Raw genomic sequence first — 20,242 nt, 5'->3', positions numbered from 1 at the left:
GGGTGGGGAAAGGAGAAACAATTGTAATAATCTGAAAAATAAAGATTTATTAAATTAAAAAAAAGAAAATCTAGCCAATTGAACTACCCCACCAGGGCAAAACATTATTTTTTATACAGTTGACATACAATATTATATTAGTTTCAGGTGTACAGCAAAGTGATTAGACATTTAGATACCTTATGAAGTGATCACCCTGATAAGTCTAGTACCCCCCTGACAGCATACAGAGTTTGTTCCTTTTTTCTTCTTTTCCTGCTTTCCTTTGTATTAAATGTTTTTCATGGTTCATTTGGGCCTCCACTATCGGCATGTTAATTATACCTTTACTTCTTTAGTTGTTGTTCTAGAGTTTAAGTATAAGTCTACCTTCACATAATACATCACATCACGTGTTGTTTCCTTTTTTACTACAGCCATCCTACAGCAAGTGAAGTGGTATCCCATTGTGGTTTTTTATTTGTATTTCCAAAATTCATTCTTTATTTTTATTTATTAATTATATTTTTATTGATTTCAGAGAGGAAGGGAGAGGGAGAGAGAGAAACATCAATGATGAGAGAAAATCATTGATAGGCTGCCTCCTGCCCGCCCCCTACTGGGGATCGAGCCTGCAACCCCAGCATGTGCCCTGATGGGGAATTGAACCGTGACCTCCCGGTTCATAGGTCGACACTCAACCGCTGAGCCACGCAGGCTGGGCCCAAAATTCTTTCTCTGTGCATCTCCCTCCTCTCCAACACACTGCTATGCAGTCTGTCCACCTTGGCCTTCCTGATTGCAGAGAGACTTCTAGGCTACGTTTGCTTTCCCCTTCCTTGCACTGCAGCCCGGAAGCTGCCTCCATGCAGTAAGATAGCACGATCACAGGGCTCACAGTGTTTGTTTCTCTCTTCTCAGGGATCACAGGCCTATTGTCTAGTATCTGAAAACCATTGTCTTAAAAAAAACACACCCCATTGTATTAAATATTTAGTTGTTTGTTTTCTAGTTGTTTAAGGCAGAAGGTAAATCAGTTCCTGTTATTCCATGTTGTCCAGAGGTAGAAGTTCCGACTCCCTTTTTGTCATCACAGTTCTGAGTTCTGTGCTGCGTGAGCTTCCTCTAAATTCTTCACTGGTGAACTGTATTTCAGACTTTTAATCTGGAAGATAAAATCTCCTACTGATCTGAGTGGGTCTATAGACGATGCAGCTCACCCGGTGGTTTAAGTGCTGTGACAGGCTGCTTGGAGATAGAGATATGTCAACCACAGTTGTCCTGGAACCCTGGCTCTCCAGTGGCAAGGAAGCAGCTGCTCACTGTATTGCTACAATGTCCTCTAGAATATTGTACTCCCACCACCAGGGAATGAAAAGACTTACGTACATCTAGCTTGAGTAATATATGTTTGTGGTGCTTCTGCCAAGGCAAATTACTTGCAAAATGTATACATGTGTGATTAGGTGAGATTAATTTTCATACAGGAATATTAGTTTTAAATCTGTTAAAAGTGTGTGATTGATAAATTTTATATAAGACCCAGTCCCAGTACTCAAGGAACTTATAATTTAATGGGAGAAAAACAAAGTATTTATATGATCTTTATTAGTTAAATCAAAAGAAAAACAAAGGGGTCCAATTTCTGCACACTCTCATCAACATTTGTCATTTTTCTTTTCATCCCACAAGAAAGCCATACATGACAGAAACAGTACAAACTGAAACCAAGCTGCAGTAATCTTTTGAAACACCAAAAAAAGGTCCTCTTTTTTTCAGATGGTTACATTGTTTATTTCATAATAGCATTTACAATGTCACTACTGTTGTTCTTCAGGACTTGGACTGCCTTTGCTTCTTTTTTTTCCCGCCAAATGTATTTTTATTGATTTCAGAGAGGAAGGGAGAGGGAGAGAGAGATAGAAACATCAATGATGAGAGAGACTCATTGATCAGCTGCCTCCTGCACATCCCCCACTGGGGATCGAGCCCGAAACCTGGGCATGTGCTCTTGACTGGAATCGAACCCGGGACCCTTTAGTCCACAGGCCAATGCTTTATCCACTGAGCCAAACTGGCTAGGGCTACCTTTGCTCTTGATACATTTGCTTGTGACATGAGCAAATTTATGTTCTTAAATTTCATCCCTGCTTCATCAACCTCGTCCTCTTTACTCTCGTCTTGCACAGCTATAGTCTGTGTTTTCTTGAATGTTTGTGACAGCTTCAGCTTAAACTTTAAATTTCTCAACAGCTGCTAGCTGTTCTTGGTGAGATAAATCCTCGATCTTGGCTTCCTCAAAAACTATGTAGGTATCTGAAGCTGGGATCTTGTAGACATTTTATGGTGACAAAGAGGATATTAGATTTCTGGGTAGTGACCCTAGTAATAACCCCTATAATCTATCGAAGACCCAGTTTGGACATAGCCTTCCATGCCTTCTTTACATTCTGGCTGTTTTTCTTTACTGACTGGTTCTTCATCGATTTCAGTGGCTGCTGCCAGCTGGGCTTGTTGCCTGTGTGGAATCTTGTTCTTCCAGCTCTGGTACTGATTCATCACGGTTAGAGTCTGTTCCAGATCTTGTCTCAGCCTGGAGCTGTGGCAACTCCTGCTCTGTAGCAGGGATGGAGGGCATTTTGTGGCTTCACCTGGCATTTTGTGGGTGGTGAGGAGTGAGTGGTAACACGGAACCAAGAAGGCAGCAGAAAGAGCTTACCTTTTTGTTATAGCCTTCCTAGAGCAAGTGAAGTGCTTATCTCATTGTAGTTTTGATTTGTATTTCCTTGATGGCTAACGATGTTGAACATTTCTTCATGTGCTTATCAGACAGTTGTACATCTAATTTGGAGAACTTTAGCCCATTTTTTCTGGGTTGTCTTTTTACTATTGATGCGTGAGAATTCTTTATATATTCTTGATACAAATCCATTATCAAATATATGATTTGCAAAAAAGGTATTCTCTTTAAAAATTTTTTTAAAATTGATTTCAGAGAGAAAGGGAGAAGGGGAGAGAGATAGAAACATCAATGATGAGAGAGAATCATTGATTGGCTGCCTCCTGAATGCCCCCCCACTAGGAATCAAGCCTGCAACCCAGGCTTGTGCCCTTGACCAGAATCGAACCCGGGACCCTTCAGTCCACAGGCTGACACTCTATCCACTGAGCCAAACTGGCTAGGGCTGGATTATCTTTTTACTTTCTTGATGGTGTCCTTCAAAGCACAAAAGTTTTTAATTTGAAGTCTAATTTATCTATTTATTTGTTGGTTGCTTATGATTTTGGTGTCATATCTAAGAAGCTTTACCTAACCCACCATCACAGAGATTTACTCCTATATTTTCTTCTAAGAGCTTTATGCTTTTAGCTCTTTATGCACTTAGGCCCATGGTCCATATTGAGTTAACTTTATGTTTGTATAAGTGTAAGTAAGTTGTCCAATTTCATTCTTTTGTGTGTTAATATCCAAATGTCCCAGCACTAGTTGTTGAAAAGACTACTCTTTTTCCATTGAATTATCTTTGGACTCTTGTCTGAAATCAATTGCCCATAAATGTGTGTGTTTTTTTTTGTCTGACTCTCAGTTCTATTTCATTGATCTATCTCTATCCTTATGCCAGTACCACACTGTCTTGATTACTGTAACTTTATAATATAAAACATATAAGTTTTGAAATTGGGAAGCATTAAAGAGTGTTTTTTTTAAATATATATTTTTATTGATTTCAGAGAGGAAGAGAGAGACAGAAACATCAATGATGAGGGAGAATCATTGATTGGCTGCCTCCTGCACGCCCCACACTGGGGATCGAGCCCACAACCTGGGCATGTGCCGTTAATTGGAATTGAACCCGGGACCCTTCAGTCTGCAGGCCGATGCTCTATCCACTGAGCCAAACCAGCTAGGGCAGCATTAAAGAGTTTTAAAGAGGAAAATAACATCATCAATTTATATTTTTAAAAGGTTACATTGGGGCTCCTCAAAAAGTTAAACATAGAATTGCTATATAACCCAGATATTTTATTCTTACATATATACCACAAGTAATTAAAAATAGGGACTCAAACAAATACTTGTATGCTAATGCTCATTGCAGCATTATTCTAGCCAAAAGGTAGAAACAACCAAAGTGTCCATCAGCAGATGAATGGATAAATGATGTATTATATGGATACAATGGAATATTAATCAACATACAAAGAAATGAAGTTCTGATACAAGCTACAACATGGATGAACCTTTTAAAACATTATGCTATGTCAAAGAAGCCAGACACAAACAAATAAATATTACATGATTTCACTTATATGCAATTTCTAGGATAGGCAAACTCATAAAGATGAAAAGTATATTAGAGATTATCAGGGCTTGGGGTGGGAGAAATGAAAAATTATTGCTTCATGGGTACAGAGTTTCTGTTTGGGGTTATGAAAAAAGGTTTGGAAATAGTGGTAATGGTTGCAGAACATTGTAAATGTAATTAATGCCACTGAATTGTACACTTAAAATGGTGAAAATGGCCCCAGCCAGTTTGGCTTAGTGGGTAGAGCGTCAGCCTGTGGACTGAAGAGTCCTGGGTTGGATTCCGGTCAAGGGCACATGCCTGAGTTGCAGGCTGGATCCCCAGTAAGGGGCGCGAGCAGGAGGCAGCTGATCAATGACTCTCATAATTGATGTTTCTGTCCCTCTCTCCCTCTCCCTTCCTCTCTGAAATCAATAAAAATGTTTTAAAAAATGGTGAAAATGGCAAATTTTATGTCATATCTATTTCATCATAATTTTCTTAAAAAGACTGCTTGGCAGCTGTGAAGAGATCAGACTGTAGGTTAAGATGATTGCCATAATCCTGTTTACCCAGGATTTACTCTATCCTTCTCTGTGTTCCAGGAAGCTGACCTGTGTTAATTGAACCCTTTGGCTTCTTCTGGTTGAACTTGACCAATGTGGAGCACTGGCCAATGTAGGCAAGAGATCAGAGGGTCTGAGGAGACTGAGATTAGGGTATTCCCCTGGCTCCCAATCTGTAGGGTTGCTGTGGCACCCATATCTCTTAATGAAAGGTCACAGCCCTCTCCATAAAGCTCTCTTTATCTCTGTATTCTAATAATGATTCCCATTCCTTTTAGGGCCATAGTGGTCACCACTAGTGCACTTGTATTTCCTTACACCAGTTTATTACTTAAGTGGTTCCTGTATTAAAAATTCCTAGGATTACCCAATTTAAATGTGCTATCAGTTTCCTGCCTTAGATGGGGGTGAATGTAGTAGAGAGTGCAATAGATATGTTTGGAGGTAGAGCCTTGAGGTTTATGGTGTTTTCTTAAAAAATAAATCTTTATTGTTCAGATTATTACAGTTGTTTCTCTTTCCCCCCCCCATAGCTCCCCTCCACCCAGTTCCCACCCCACCCCATGCCCTTACCCCACCCCCACTGTCCTCGTCCATAGGTGTAAAATTTTTGTCCAATCTCTTCCCGCACCCCTCACACCTCCTTCCCCCCTCAAGAATTGTCAGTCCACTCCCTTTCTATGCCCCTGATTCTATTATATTCACTAGTTTATTCTGTTCATCAGATTTTTTATTCACTTGGTTTTTAGATTCACTTGTTGATAGATATGTATTTGTTGTTCATAATTTTTATCTTTACCTTTTTCTTCTTCTTTCTCTTCTGAAAGGATACCCTTCAGCATTTCATATAATACTGGTTTGGTGGTGATGAACTCCTTTAGCTTTTTCTTATCTGTGAAGCTCTATATCTGACCTTCAATTCTGAATGATAGCTTTGCTGGGTAGTGTAATCTTGGTTGTAGGTTCTTGCTATTCATCACTTTGAATATTTCTTGCCACTCCCGTCTGGCCTGCATAGTTTCTATTGAGAAATCAGCTGACAGTCATATGGGTACTCCCTTGTAGTAGAGAGTGCAATAGATATGTTGTCCCAGAGGCTTCCTTTTTTTTAAAAAAAAATATATTTTATTGATTTTTTACAGAGAGGAAGGGAGAGGGAGAGAAAGTTAGAAACAATGATGAGAGAGAAACATCAATCAGCTGCTCCTGCACACCCCCAACTGGGGATGTGTCCGCAACCAAGGTACATGCCCTCAACCGGAATAGAACCTGGGACCCCTGAGTCCACAGGCAGATGCTCTATCCACTGAGCCAAACCGGTCAAGGCCCAGAGGCTTCTTACACTGTCTCCATATTTTTGGATTCTTTTTTCTTTTTTCTTTTCCAGTTAGGTGTTTTTTGCTTCTTCGTATTTCAAATCTTTGACTTTATTCTTGGGATCCTCTAGTCTGCTGTTGGATCTCTGTATATTGTTATTTATTTTAGTCAGTGTATGCTTAATTTCTGATTGGTCCTTTTTCATATCCTTGAGGGTCTCACTAAATTTCTCAGAGGTTTCTAAAAGACTCTTGAGTGCCGAAACCGGTTTGGCTCAGTGGATAGAGCGTCGGCCTGCGGACTGAAGGGTCCCAGGTTTGATTCCAGTCAAGGGCATGTACCTTGGTTGCGGGCACATCCCCAGTGGGAGGTGTGCAGGAGGCAGCTGATCGATGTTTCTTTCTCATCGATGTTTCTAGCTCTCTATCCCTCTCCCTTCCTCTCTGTGAAATATCAATAAAATATATTAAAAAATAAAAAAAATAAAAAAATAAAAGATTCTTGAGTAACCTTATAACCATGGTTTTGAACTCTATATCCAGTAGTTTGCTTTCCTCCATTTCTGTCATTTGTGGCATGTTTCTTTGTCTCTGCATTTTAGCTGCTTCCCTGTGTTGATGGAATGGCCTTGTGTGCTAGGTGTCCTATAGGGCCCAGTGGCTCAGCCTCCCCAATTACCTGAGGTGGACACTCTTTTTTTAAAAATATATTTTATTGATTTTTTACAGAGAGGAAGGGAGAGGGAGAGAGAGTTAGAAACATCAATGAGAGAGAAACATCGATCAGCTGCCTCCTGAACACCTCCCACTGGGGATGTGCCCGCAACCAAGGTACATGCCCTTGACTGAAATTGAACCTTGGACCCTTCAGTTCACAAGCCGACACTCTATCCACTGAGCCAAACCGGTTAGGGCAGAGGTGAACACTCTTGGTGCACCCCTTTGTGAGCTGTGTGCACAGTCTTATTGTAGTTAAGCCTTGATTGTTGTTGGTATCACTGGGAGGAATTGACCTCCAGGCCAATTGGCTGTGAGGACCAGCTGTGTCTACAGTGGGAGAACTGCTGTGCTGGAGACACCCTTATGGGGCAGGACTTGCTTCAGTGGGGCTTTGGTGCTCACTGAGTCTGCCCCTTGAGTGTGTCGTTTATGGATGTGAAGAGTTGTAATCTGGTATGGTCTCACACTGACCACTGGGTACACTGGCTCTTGGATCTTCAAGGATGTGCAAAGTCAGCCACTGCCTGAGGCAATCCAGCAGGAGCTACAGAGAGATCTGCAGATTCCTCCTCTTTGTCTGGGGTATGGAAATGCCCAGATGAGGCCCCGCTGCGAAGCAATGCAGGCTGCTGCTGCAGGGCCTTAGGCCTTCTTTTGGAAGCTTTGGAGATCTCTGTCCCAGCTGTAGTTTGTTAGGTTTTAGGTTGCAAAAGGACAGGCCATTCATATGCAAAAGCCACTGCCACAGCTTGGGTGGGGTTGTAAACTGGGTGGGGCGGGGTCTCAGGGAGTCACCAGGGCAGAGCAAACAGCAATGGTTGCCAGTCAGCCCTGCCCTGGAGAGGTCCCCGTGTCTCTGCGTCCAGCGCCCCTGTGCAGGAACAATGATCACTTTGGGCACCTCTGAGAGAAAGCTGCCCTCGCGTTCTGGCCCGATGCCAGACAGTCCAGTTTCTCCCTGTATAAGTCTGGGTCCCCAGAGTCTCACCTGGAACTCGAGTTCAGAGCAATTGGGGGCTTGTATCTCCCTCCCAATTGAAAACAACAACAGCACACCCAGTTGGCAGCCCGTTTCGCGTGCACCTTTGTATCTCCGCACCTCTGCACCTCCTACCAGTCTCAATGCGCCTTTTTCTTTCCTCCCAGTTGTAGAACTTCCACTCAACCAGCTTTCCCATGGTTCTGGATGATATTTGTTTTGTCTTTTAGTTGGAGTTTTGATGTGGTTGTGAGAGGCAGCAAGTACAGGTGTTTACCTATGCCACCATCTTAGTTTTTCTCCGAGCCTTGAGGTTTTCATAAATTGGATGGTTTGACAGATATGGCCCTTGGCTATAAGAAAAGTTCTCATAAATTGAGTAAGACAGGACACACAGGCTAGAAAAACAAACAAACAGCAAGAACACAAGATTCAGACTCATACCAACTAATTATATTCTGACTATAGTATCAAGTTCCAAAGTGGTTGGGACAAGCTATTCAATGTACTAACCCATCTATTGACTTGCCTGTGGACAAAATTTACTCTTCTTCAAGCTCTCAGATTTGCAGGAGAGAAACTAGAGGGGGTTGGTTGGTTTCCACAGAGGGATCAGAAGAATGGAGTGTCCTAAGGAAGAAGTGAAAATAGAGTTCTTAGAAATTATAATAGGAAGAGTGTCTAATAAATTGGGTAAAGTGTCAAGATTCAGACACTGGCTTGCAATGGCTGTCTCCCAACCAGGTGATTGGGAGATAAATGGGAATTGCAGTTTGTGGAGATATTCAGGCTTCAGGGTTAATGAAGCAACACCCTGTTACATCCAGCAGCTGCCCTCTTGTGCTTATTACATCCCTGAAACCATACACAGGACAAAATGAGGGAGGTTTCTCCATCACAGACCCTACACCATTTATACCCTCCAACTATTTCCTCACTTTCCCTCTTTGCCCTGAATACCTTTCTTCCACCTGGCTCTTCCAGCTGCTGAAAGGCACACATAAAACCTATGTCCCTGCTAGGTGGGGGAGCATCTGAGTTTGAGGTGTCACCCACACACTTCAGGTTATCCTGTGTCAGACAGTAAATCCTTCAGGTCCTGCCTGGCTTATTTCACTTTGATTCAATATGAAGAACTCTGATTGAAGTTTAACTACCACAATATAATCCTTAGGTCTTGGGCCCCTGGACCAGTTCTCTGAGGTCTGCTAGTTGTTTCATCCCAGCATTTCAGACCAAGGCCCCGTAAGTGGCTGTGCCAATACCATAAACTCTCTTTCTTTCTTGTTCCTATTACTTTACTCCCACAAGAAGCACTCATCCACTTAATCTTATTCCCTTCCATGCTGTAAGGATCCAGACAGCCTTTAGACAGTCAGCCAGCTGTATGATCTCAGACCCATTACTTAACTTCTATATGCCTGAAGTTGTTATTTATTATTAAGCTCTTAGCCAATGACTGGCACATAGCAAACTCAGTAAATGTTAGTTGTTGTTATATTTAAAAAATAGCAATATGTTCATGTAACTGGTACAACCCATTTCATCAAATTTGAGGCTTTCTGCCAGTATAGTTCTGGTTTATTTTTTTAGATGGCATCATACAATATGTAGTCTTTTGTGTTTGACTTCTTTCATTTAGCATAATGTTTTTGAGATTTATCCATGTTGTTTCACATATTAATAGCTCATTTCTTTTTTTTAATTTAATAAATCTTTATTGTTCAGATTATTACAATTGTTTCTCCCCTTTCCCCCCATAGCTCCCCTCCACCCGGTTCCCACCCCACCCTTTGCCCTTACCTCCCCTCACACTGTCCTCATCCATAGGTGTATGATTTTTGTCCAGTCTCTTCCTGCACCCTCCATAACCCTTTCCCCCTGAGAATTATCAGTCCACTCCCTTTCTATGCCCCTGATTCTATTATATTCACCAGTTTATTCTGTTCCTCAGATTTTTAATTCACTTGATTTTTAGGTTCTCTTGTTGATAGATATGTATTTGCTGTTCATAATTTTTATCTTTACCTTTTTCTTCTTCTTCTTCCTCTTCTTAAAGAATACCTTTCAGCATTTCATATAATACTGGTTTGGTGGTGATGAACTCCTTTAGCATTTTCTTATCTGTGAAGCTCTTTATCTGACCTTCCATTCTGAATAATAGCTTTGCTGGGTAGAGTAATCTTGGTTGTAGGTTCTTGCTATTCATCACTTTGAATATTTCTTACCACTCCCGTCTGGCCTGCATAGTTTCTGTTGAGAAATCAGCTGACAATCGTATGGGTGCTCCCTTGTAGGTAATTAACTGTTTTTCTCTTGCTGCTTTTAATATTCTCTCTTTGTCTTTTGCTCTTGGCATTTTAATTATGATGTGTCTTGGTGTGGTCCTCTTTGGATTCCTTTTGTTTGGGGTTCTGTGCGCTTCCTGGACTTGTAAGTGTATTTCTTTCACCAGGTGGGGGAAGTTTTCGGTCATTATTTCTTCAAATAGGTTTTCAGTATCTTGCTCTCTCTCTTCTTCTGGCACCCCCATAATTCAGATGTTGGTACGCTTGAGGTTGTCCCAGAGGCTCCTTACACTATCTTCAACTTTTTGGATTCTTTTTGCTTTTTGCTTTTCTGGCTGAGTGTTTTTTGCTTCTTTGTATTTCACATCATTGACTTGATTCTTGCATTCCTCTAGTCTGCTGTTGGGTCTCTGTATAATATTTTTTATTTCAGTCAGTGTATGTTTAATTTCTAGTTGGTCCTTTTTTATATCTTCGAGGGTCTCGCTAAATTTATCGGCCTTTTCTAGGATATTCTTGAAAAGCCTTATAACTGTGGTTTTGAATTCTATATCCAGTCGTTTGTTTTCCTCCATTTCTTTCGTTTGTGATTTGTTTCTTCGTCTCCCCATTTTTCACTGCTTCCCTGAGTTGGTAGGGTAGCTTTGTGTGCTAGGTTTCCTATATGGCCCAGTGGGTTGGCCTCCCAGTTAACCTGAGGTGGACACTCTTGGTGCACCCCTTTGTGGACTGTGTGTACAGCCTTGTTGTAGTTAAGTTTTGATTGTTGTTGGTACCACTGGGAGGAATTGACCTGCAGGCCAGTTGGCTGTGTGGATCAGCTGTGTCTACACTGGGAGATTTTCGGTGCTGGAGACAGCCTTATAGGATTAGCCTTGCCAGATTGCAAAAGCCTGTGTGCTCAGCTTGGAAGGGTTGGAGTCTCAGGGCAGAGCAGACAGTCTTGGCTTCCCATCAGCCCTGCCCTTGTGTGCAAGTCTCCAGACCTCTGCCTTCCGTGGTTCCCGAGTTTCCGCCTTACAATCCAGATTTCCCCCGTAAGAGCGTGGGTCCCCAGGGGCTCGCCTGGAACTGGGGTTCAGTGCAGTCAGAACTGGGGTTCAGTGCAGTCAGGAGCTTCCGACTCCCTTCTGCTATGGATAGCCTGCAGTCAGTCTTTGTGTGCACTCGCACCTCCAGACCCCTGCCGCCACGGCTCCCCTGAGTCTCCGAGTCTCCAAGTCTCCGTGTGCCTTTTTCTCTACCTGACAGTCCAAACTCCCCCTGTATGAGCCTGGGTCCACAGGGTTTAGCCCGGAACTGAGGTTCAGTGCAGTCGGAACTGGGGTTCAGTGCAGTCGGGGGCTTCCTTCCCCCTCCCGCCAGAGAAAGCCAGCCAGGCACTCTGCCACCCTTCCTCTCTGTGCGGACATGTCTCTGTACCTCAGCCCTTTGCCGCTCCTTCTCCGTGAGCTTTCCTCTTTCCTTCTAGTTGTAGAATTTCCACTCAGCCAGCTTTCCTGTGGTTCTGGATGGTGTCTGTTCTGTCTTTTAGTTGTAGTTTTGAAATTGTTGTGTGGGGCAGCAGTTTAGGTGCTTACCTATGCTGCCATCTTGGTTTCTCCCCAGTAGCTCATTTCTTTTTAGTGCAGAGTAGTATTACATAATAAAGACATTTTGAAATCAGTTATCAGTTAATAACTATTTGGTTTGTTCCAGTTTGTGCTTATTATGGAAAATGCTATTTGATTATCAGTTTTGATGTACATATTCACATTTGTTCTTGGGTAAGTAAGAGTGGGATTGCTGAATCATAAGGTAGGTGTATGGTTTACTTTATAAGACACTGTCAAACTGTTTCCCAAGTGTCCATACCATTTGCAATCTCACTTACAGTGTATTGGAGTTCCAGTTTACCTTTATCTTTTTTTTTTTTAATCCTCCTCTGAGGATATTTTCCCATTAATTTTTAGAGAAAGTGGAAGAGAGAGGGAAAGACAGAGAGAAACATCGATGTGAGAGAAGCACATGAATTGGTTGCCTCCTGCACGTGCCCTGACCAGGGTCCAGACAGGGAGGAGCCTGCAACTGCGGTAAGTGTCCTTGACCAGAATCAAACCCAGGACTCTTTGGTCTGCAGGTGATGCTCTATCCACTGAGCCAAACTGGCTAGGGAGCCTTTATTTTTTTAACAGTTGGAGTGTAATTGCTGGACAAAAAGAGCAATAATGCAAATGTAATAAACGTTAGCAATTGGTGAATCTGGAAAACAGTATATAAGTGTTCATTTTACTATTCTTTCCACTTATCCCCCCCCCAATTATTTTTAAATTAAAAAAATTCAAAACAAAGAGCTGGGAGAAAAACTAAGTTGCATATTATATGGAATTGAACTGATTCTAAAGTTAATCTGGCAGGGAAAATTTGCAAGGAGAGACAAGAAAATTTGAAAAAGAACAATGAAGGGGAATGGGTCCTACTAGATATCCAAACTACCTCTAAAGCTATAGTAACTTAAACCTATTTTATTGTTGTACACAGAAACCTCCCAGATAAATCATACATAGAATCTAGAAAGAGGTTCATGTGGCTATGGATATTTAGTTTATAATAAAATGGCATTTTAAAGTTAGAATGAGTTAACATATTATAATGGGACTTGACTATAAAATATTTTAAAATAAATACTCTATCCCATTTATAAATACGAATTCAGGAAATACCGGAATTATAAATATTTTAGAAGTATTATAATGTAGTCCTTCTCTCTCTTTCTCCGCCATCGAGGTGCGTGCGTTCGCTTCTCCTTCACCATGTCTTCCCACAAGACTTTCAGGATCAAGAGATTCCTGGCCAAGAAACAAAAGCAGAATCGGCCCATTCCCCAATGGATTCGGATGAAAACTGGTAATAAAATCAGGTACAACTCGAAGAGGAGACATTGGAGAAGAACCAAACTGGGCCTATGAGAAATCACACATGAGAGATGACTCACATATTTATGCTGTATCCAGGTTGCCTACACCTTTAAATGATTGAAAAGATGCTACTGTCTGGACAGTTGGGGCATTTTAATTGGAGAATTAATGGACTTGTGATTTTGCTCTGTTGATTATTTCCCCCCTGCAATAGTAGGATGGTTCAGTAATAAATGTGTGAGACCTTTTAAAAAAAAAAAAAAAAAGAAGTATTATAATGTATTATGTATTAGCAGTATTAAAATATATTAGAATACTGAAAGTATAAATATATTAGAAGAACTATACGTGATTTATTATAAATTTGGAATAGCAAATAGTAAATAGTAAAATCGAAAAGCAATAAAGAAAATTACTAGGTGTACCGGTTAATAATGCGGATTTTTTTCAATAAGTGATTTAATCCAATTTGGTTTCAATCCATTGCAACCACTACTCTCATTGCTGCTTAAATGGTAGAATTTTTGGTCAGAGTGTGTTTATTTAGGTTAGCTCCTGAGTCCTTTTGACACCTCAGTGAACTTCTTTGCTTCCTGATGTGACAAGATATTTTTAGGCTCATCTTCTACAGTGTCTGGCCCAGACCTGGAATCAGCCATCTCCAAGGAGTTCAGGTTACTTTGTCAGGAAATTATATTTAAAACAACAGCCTGGCCTGGCCAGTGTGGCTCAGTGGTTGATCATCAACCTATGAACCAGGAGGTCAAGGTTCAATTCCAGTTAGGGCACATGCCCAGATTTGGGTTTTGGCTTGATCCCCAGAGGGAGGCGTGCAGGAGGCAGCTGATGAATGGTTCTCTCTCATCATCGATGTTTTCTCTTTCTCCCTCCCCCTTTCTCTCTGAAATCAATAAAAATATGTTTTTTAAAAAAACCAGTCGGTTGCTAGAGATGCTCATTGGTACTGGATTGGTGATGGATCCTAGATCTTTTTGGCTGATAGAGTTAGAAAAAATTTCCCTCATGACACTTTAAAGTCAATTCCCTACCCATATTCCTTAGCCTCTGTGTATAATCCAATGTATTTTGGTATGTTAATTTTTAAAAATTGTGGTAAAATATATATGACATAAAATAGTCATTTTAACTATTTTAAGTGTACAATTCAGTGTCATTAATTACATTCTCAATGTTGTACAACCATAATCACTATTTCCAAAACATTTTCATCACCCCAAAAAGAAATTCTGTACCTACTAAGCAGTAACTTTCAATTACTCCCTCTCCTCAGCCCCTGGTAACCTCTAGTCTACTTTCTGTCTCTGAATTTGCCTATTCTAGATATTTCATGTAAGTAAAATTATACAATAGTGGTCCTTTTCTGACAACAAATTCCCTTAGGTTTTTTGTGTTGTTTTTTTTTCTGGAATAGTCTTTATTTCTCTCCCACTTTTAATTTTTCTGTATACAGATTTTTAGGTTGATCAATTTTTTTCTTTCAAAACTTAAAATATTTCAACCCACTCTTCTTGCTTGCATAGTTTCTAAAGAGAAGTTCAATGTAATTCTTATCACTGTTCCTCTGTATGTAAGGTGGTTTATTTTTTTCTGATGCTTCTTTCAAGATGTGTTTTGTCTTGGGTTTCCTGTGGTTTGAATATGATATACTCAAATGTAGAATTTTTGGTATTTACCCTGTGTGGTGTTCTTTGATCTTCCTGGATCTGTGGTTTGGCTCTGTTATTACTTTTGGAAAGTTTCCAGCCATTATTGCCTCAAGTATTTATTCTCTTTTTTCTCTTTCTAGTATTCCTATTATATGAATATTACTATACCTTCCTTATTCCCCACATATCCTGTTTCTTTTGTTTTTCATGATATTTTTCTTTGAATTTCATCTTGAAAACTTTCTATTGATATATTTTCAAGCTCACTTACCCTATCAAATTATCTCACATTTTAGTGTTTCTTTAAGCTTCAGGGCATCATCACTTTTATTTTATTTTATTTTTTAAAATATATTTTATTGATTTTTTTTACAGAGAGGAAGGGAGAGAGATAGTCAGAAACATTGATGAGAGAGAAACATCGATCAGCTGCCTCCTGCACACTCCCTACTGGGGATGTGCCCACAACCAAGGTACAGGCCCTTGACTGGGATCGAACCTGGGACCCTTCAGTCCGCAGGCAGACGCTCTATCCACTGAGCCAAACCGGCTAGGGCAGGGCATCATCACTTTTAGATAACTGAGGTAATGGGAAAGATACAGTTTTCAATATTGTTTTTCTTTCACATTATCTTACAAACATGGTTTTGTGTTTCTTCATGTTATGGTATCCGCAAACTGTTTTGTAATATTAGTATTTAATAATTTAATCATTTATTGGTGGGTTTCTATTATTTTAAGTCACACTGACTTACATACAGATTTTATTTTGGCCTATTTCACTGGGTTTTCAATTCCTAGGTGAGAGACCAGGCCAAAGGATATCCATTGGTTCTTGCTAAGTATTACTTAAGTGTGCTTCTTGAAGGATTATGTCAGTTTATCTGGCCACTAGCCAGGTGTGAATGTATCTGGTTCCCAAAGCTTTGACCAGCGTTGGATATTTAATTTTTACACAGTTTAATGACTGTTAATTGGGACCATACTATACATACAGTCTTTAATTTGCATTTCCCTAATTACTAAGGAAGTTGAGTCTTTAAAAACTATATATGTTTATTGTTTGTATTTCCTCTTAGGTGCCTATTCAATTCAAAGCAACAGACATCTTTTGAGTGCCCACTATGTGCCAAGTCCTGTGTGCTTTCCTCAGAGAATGACCTAACAAAAAGGACCATTTGAGATAGGGTGGGGGAGCCAAGATAGTATAGAAAATAAATGACTAACTGTACTCAGTTGGTAGAAGCACAATATGGGCAGGCAGTTTGGACAAAGTCCTGTGGGTTGAAGACAAAGTAGGAAGGGGTTGGTCTCCAAAATAGATTAAGTTTTTGCAGGGCAAGTGACTTTAGAGCTGGGGCTGACCAATGGTAAGATTTGTCCAGGTGATAAAAAAATGTCTGGGGAGAGGGAATAATAATTGTGACTGTTTCATTATAGCTAAAATGTGGAATGCAGGGGCTGAGGGATGATGGATAATGGTTCAGGAGCCTGACCTTTGTCCTGAAGTTTTTCGTTGTCGTTCTTAAAGAGGAATGACATAAGCTAATTTGTGTTTTAGAAAGACCTTTCTGGCAGCTAAGGAGAGGTAGATTTGGGGACACTAGAATCATAAGATGAGCCTATCTGTATCCTTAGCCACTTACCAAGGGTCAGAGAGATGGGACTAAGAATAAGCTTTTTATGTCGCATGCATATTAACTCTTTATACTAGTATGTCTTACTTAAAACTGTATTTCCATTTCATGGCTTTCATTTTTTAAAATGTTTAAATTGTGGTAAAATATACATAACATAACATTTACTATCTTAACCATTTTTATTTTTTAGTTATTTTTTAAAAATATGTTTTATTGATTTCTGAGAAGGAGAGAGATAGAAACATCAATAATGAGAAAGAATCAATGATCAGCTGCCTCCTGCATGGGGCCACACTGGGGATCGAACCCACAACCCGGGTATGTGCCCTGACTGGGAATTAAACCATGACCTCCTGGTTCATAGGCCAACGCTCAACCACTGAGCCATGCCGGCCAGGCTTAACCATTTTTAAAAGTTTATTTATTGATTTGAGAGAGAGAGAGAGAGATCTACGTGCTGTTCTACTCATCCATGCACTCACTGGTTAACCCTCACATGTGACCCAACCACAACCCTGGTGCACCAGGACTATGCTTCAACCAACTGAGCTACCTGGCCAGACCTACTATCTTAACCATTTTAAAGTGTACAATTCATTAGTGTTAAGTAAATTCACATTGTTGTGCAATCAATCACCAGATCATGGCTTTCCTTTGTATATTTTTTTATTTCATTTTTTATTTTTTAAGTATATTTTTATTGATTTCAGAGAGGAAGGGAGAGGGATAGAGAGATAGAAACATCAATGACGAGAGAAATCATTGATTGGCTGCCTCCTGTAGCCCCACACTGGGGATTAAGCCCACAACCTAGGCATGTGCCCTTGACCAGAATCAAACCTGGAACCCTTCAGTTCACAGGCTGATGCTCTATCCATTGAGCCAAATTGGCTAGGGCATGGCTCTCCTTTTTAATTAATTAGTGAGTTTTATTAAAAAGAAGTTGAAGATTGGGCGGTCCTTCCTCTGGCCAAGGGGATGCAAAAGCTTTCTGGATGGAACTGGAGGATGAAGGAAAAGTGGATATCATATTTGAGCAAGTGCAAAATGTGCTGCAGTCACTGAAGCAGAAGATCAAAGATGGGTCTGCCACAAATAAAGAGTACATTCAAGCAATGATTCTAGTGAATGAAGCAACTATAAATAACAATTTAACATTGATAAAAGATCATAAATCTTTGACCGAGAATGAACAGGAAAACAAATCAGGTTCATTGCCATCTACATCATATGAAGACTTTGTTCCAAAAGACTGTACAGTTCTAGACTGGAAGACAGAGGCCCTATCCTTCCTGATGACTGCCTTTCAAAGGAATGGCTTTCGGATTAGGGGTTTATCTTCAGTTGTTGGCTAGAAGAAACAGTAAATTCTCCTGGGAACCTCAAGCTTTCTCAGGCAGGCATTATATTGGGAGTCTGGGGTCATTCTAGAGACATGGCCTTACGCTGCTAGAAGGCTTTCTAGATTTTGGTTGTCTCCTGATGCAGAGGTTTGGACAGAGTCCTTATGCGCCAAAGGTTAGTTCCGCAGTTCTCACAAGCACATGAAGGATCCAATATATCAATCAGCCTTTTCTATGAGTAAAATGCACTTTTATGTGTATTTTGAAAGTTTTATTAATAAAAATTTATTTTTAAATGTAAAAAAATAAAAACAAAAACAAGTTGAAATTTGTACAAATTCATTTTTTGTAATAATTACTATGTTTGCCTCATATTTTATGTTGATAATGTTCTTTATTTTTTATTGATTTCAGAAAGGAAGAGAGAGAGAGAGAGAGAAAGAGAGAGAAATATCATTGATGAGAGAATCATTGATCGGCTGTCTCCTGCATGCCCCTTACTGGGGATTTAGCCTGCAACCCCGGCATGTGCCCTTGACCAGAATCGAACCCAGGACCCTTCAGTCCACAGGCTGATGCTCTGTCCATTGAGGCAAACCAGCTAGGGCAATAATGTTCTTTTTTTAAAATCTATTTTTATTTATTTCAGAGAGGAAGGGAGAAGGGAGAGGGAGAGAGAAATGAAACATCAATGATGACAGAGAATCATTGATTGGCTGCCTCCTGCACGCCCCACACCAGGGATCCAGCCTGCAAATCTAGGCATGTGCTCTGACTAGGAATGGAACCATGACTTCCTGGTTCATAGGTCAATACTCAACCATTGAACCACGCTGGCCGGGCAGATAATGTGTTTTAACATATATGATCTCCTTTGATCGTTATAAACATGCTTCTGATGTAGATGTTATTCCCATTTAACAGATGATAAAGCTGAGGCCAAGAGGTAAAAAGACCCAACAAACTTGGCATTTTTATCTCGGAGAAACAAAGAGCATCACCCAGATTTATAGGCTGAGGATTTCATTCATTTAGTCATTCATGAAATAAATATTACCCGAGTACTTATTGTATGTCCAGAGTTAGGAGAATGATGTTGAACAAAATAGGCATATTGCCTGTATTATGGAGCTCAAGGATTAGTGGGGGGGAAAGGCATTAACCAAGAAATCATAAAAATAATGAAGTAATTATAAACTCTCATTGAAGAAAAGAATACCATGTTATGAGAACAATTTCTGTATAATAGAGATACCAGACCAAGTCCTAGGGTCAGGGAAGGTTTCCCCTAGGAAATAATTTCTGGAGATTTTTCTTTTTCTCTTCCACACACTCTGCCCTCAAGCCTCAAACTTCACAGGGATGACAATGTAAAATGTCTTCATTTGAGAGACACCCAAGACTGAATATACAAATTCTATGTGCATTTGTAAACCTTTCAAAATTATTCACCCTGACATTTCTATGTGTCTAGTCCATAATATCCTTTCATTGACATTATCTGGCTTGTATACTGACACCAACCTTGTGAAGTAGGCAGGCAAGCATGACTATCTACATTTTACTGATGAAGAAAGAGTGTCAGAGAGGTTAGGGCCTGGTTGGTGTGCTCAGAGATTGAGCATCAACCCATGAACCAGGTCACCAGTTCAATTCCTGGTCAGGGCACATGCCCGGGTTTCAGGCTTGATCCCCAGTGTGGGTCGTAGGGGTCGTAGGGGTCGTGCAGGAGACAGCCAACTGATGATTCTCTCTCATCGATGTTTTTATCTCTCTAGACCTCTCTCTAAAATCAATAAAAACATATATATATATATATATATATATATATATATATATATATATATATATCAGTGGTTCTCAACCTTTCTAATGCCGCAACCCTTTAATACAGTTCCTCATGTTGTGGTGACCCCCAACCATAAAATTATTTTCGTTGCTACTTCATAACTGTAATTTTGCTACTGTTATGAATCGTAATGTAAATATCTGTGTTTTCCGATGGTCTTAGGTGACCCTGCTGTAGAGCCTAAGACCATCGGAAAACACAGATATTTACATTACGATTCATAACAGTAGCAAAATTACAGTTATGAAGTAACAACGAAAATAATTTTATGGTTGGGGTCACCACAACATAAGGAACTGTATTAAAGGGTCGCGGCATTAGAAAGATTGAGAACCACTGATATATATTTTATATATATATATATATATATATGTATATATATATATATATATATATATATATATATTTATTTATTTAAAGAGCTACCGAAGGGTTTTAAGCAGGGAAGTAGCAATCCAATTTAGGTTTTAGAACCCACTTCTGGATGAGAGGACAGAAAGTGGTGGTTTTCAAAGTATGATCTGGGACCAACTACTGGGTCAGAACCTCTGGGGCTAGAGCTCAGGATACTTATGATCAGCCAGATTTGGGAATTCTTTACAGGTTCTAATGCAATAGAGAGAGAGAAGCACTGAGGAAGTGGTGCAACCAGATAACATGACTAAGACAGTGGCTGTAGTAATCAGGTGAGAAGTGATGAGGTACAGAGACA

The 20,242-nt window shown here is 40.2% G+C and overlaps 1 protein-coding gene and 1 pseudogene across 2 annotated transcripts; one reads left to right on the top strand and one right to left on the bottom strand.

Moving 5' to 3' along the window:
* Positions 1-1,069: 1,069 nt before the first annotated feature.
* LOC308257796 (nascent polypeptide-associated complex subunit alpha-like) lies at positions 1,070-2,637 on the bottom strand (annotated as a pseudogene). The gene is made up of 2 exons: positions 2,068-2,637; positions 1,070-1,144 (listed from the first exon to the last, which is right to left on the bottom strand). The product of its transcript is annotated as a nascent polypeptide-associated complex subunit alpha-like (transcript).
* Positions 2,638-12,884: 10,247 nt separating this feature from the next.
* Positions 12,885-13,280, top strand: LOC308233844 (large ribosomal subunit protein eL39). Its single transcript, XM_080640817.1, has one exon. The coding sequence runs from the start codon at positions 12,927-12,929 to the stop codon at positions 13,080-13,082; it is 156 nt and encodes a 51-aa protein (XP_080496943.1). The 5' UTR covers positions 12,885-12,926; the 3' UTR covers positions 13,083-13,280.
* The last annotated feature ends 6,962 nt before the right edge of the window (positions 13,281-20,242 follow it).

Source organism: Plecotus auritus (genome assembly GCF_963455305.1).
Source record: "Plecotus auritus genome assembly, chromosome: 9".
NCBI lineage: Eukaryota > Metazoa > Chordata > Mammalia > Chiroptera > Vespertilionidae > Plecotus > Plecotus auritus.
The sequence above is the reverse complement of the archived record's forward strand: the minus strand, read 5'-3'. Positions and strand labels throughout refer to the sequence as shown.

Excerpts from the sequence above, each read along its gene's own strand:
- LOC308233844 (XM_080640817.1), top strand. The coding sequence starts at position 12,927 with ATGTCTTCCCACAAGACTTTCAGGATCAAGAGATTCCTGGCCAAGAAA.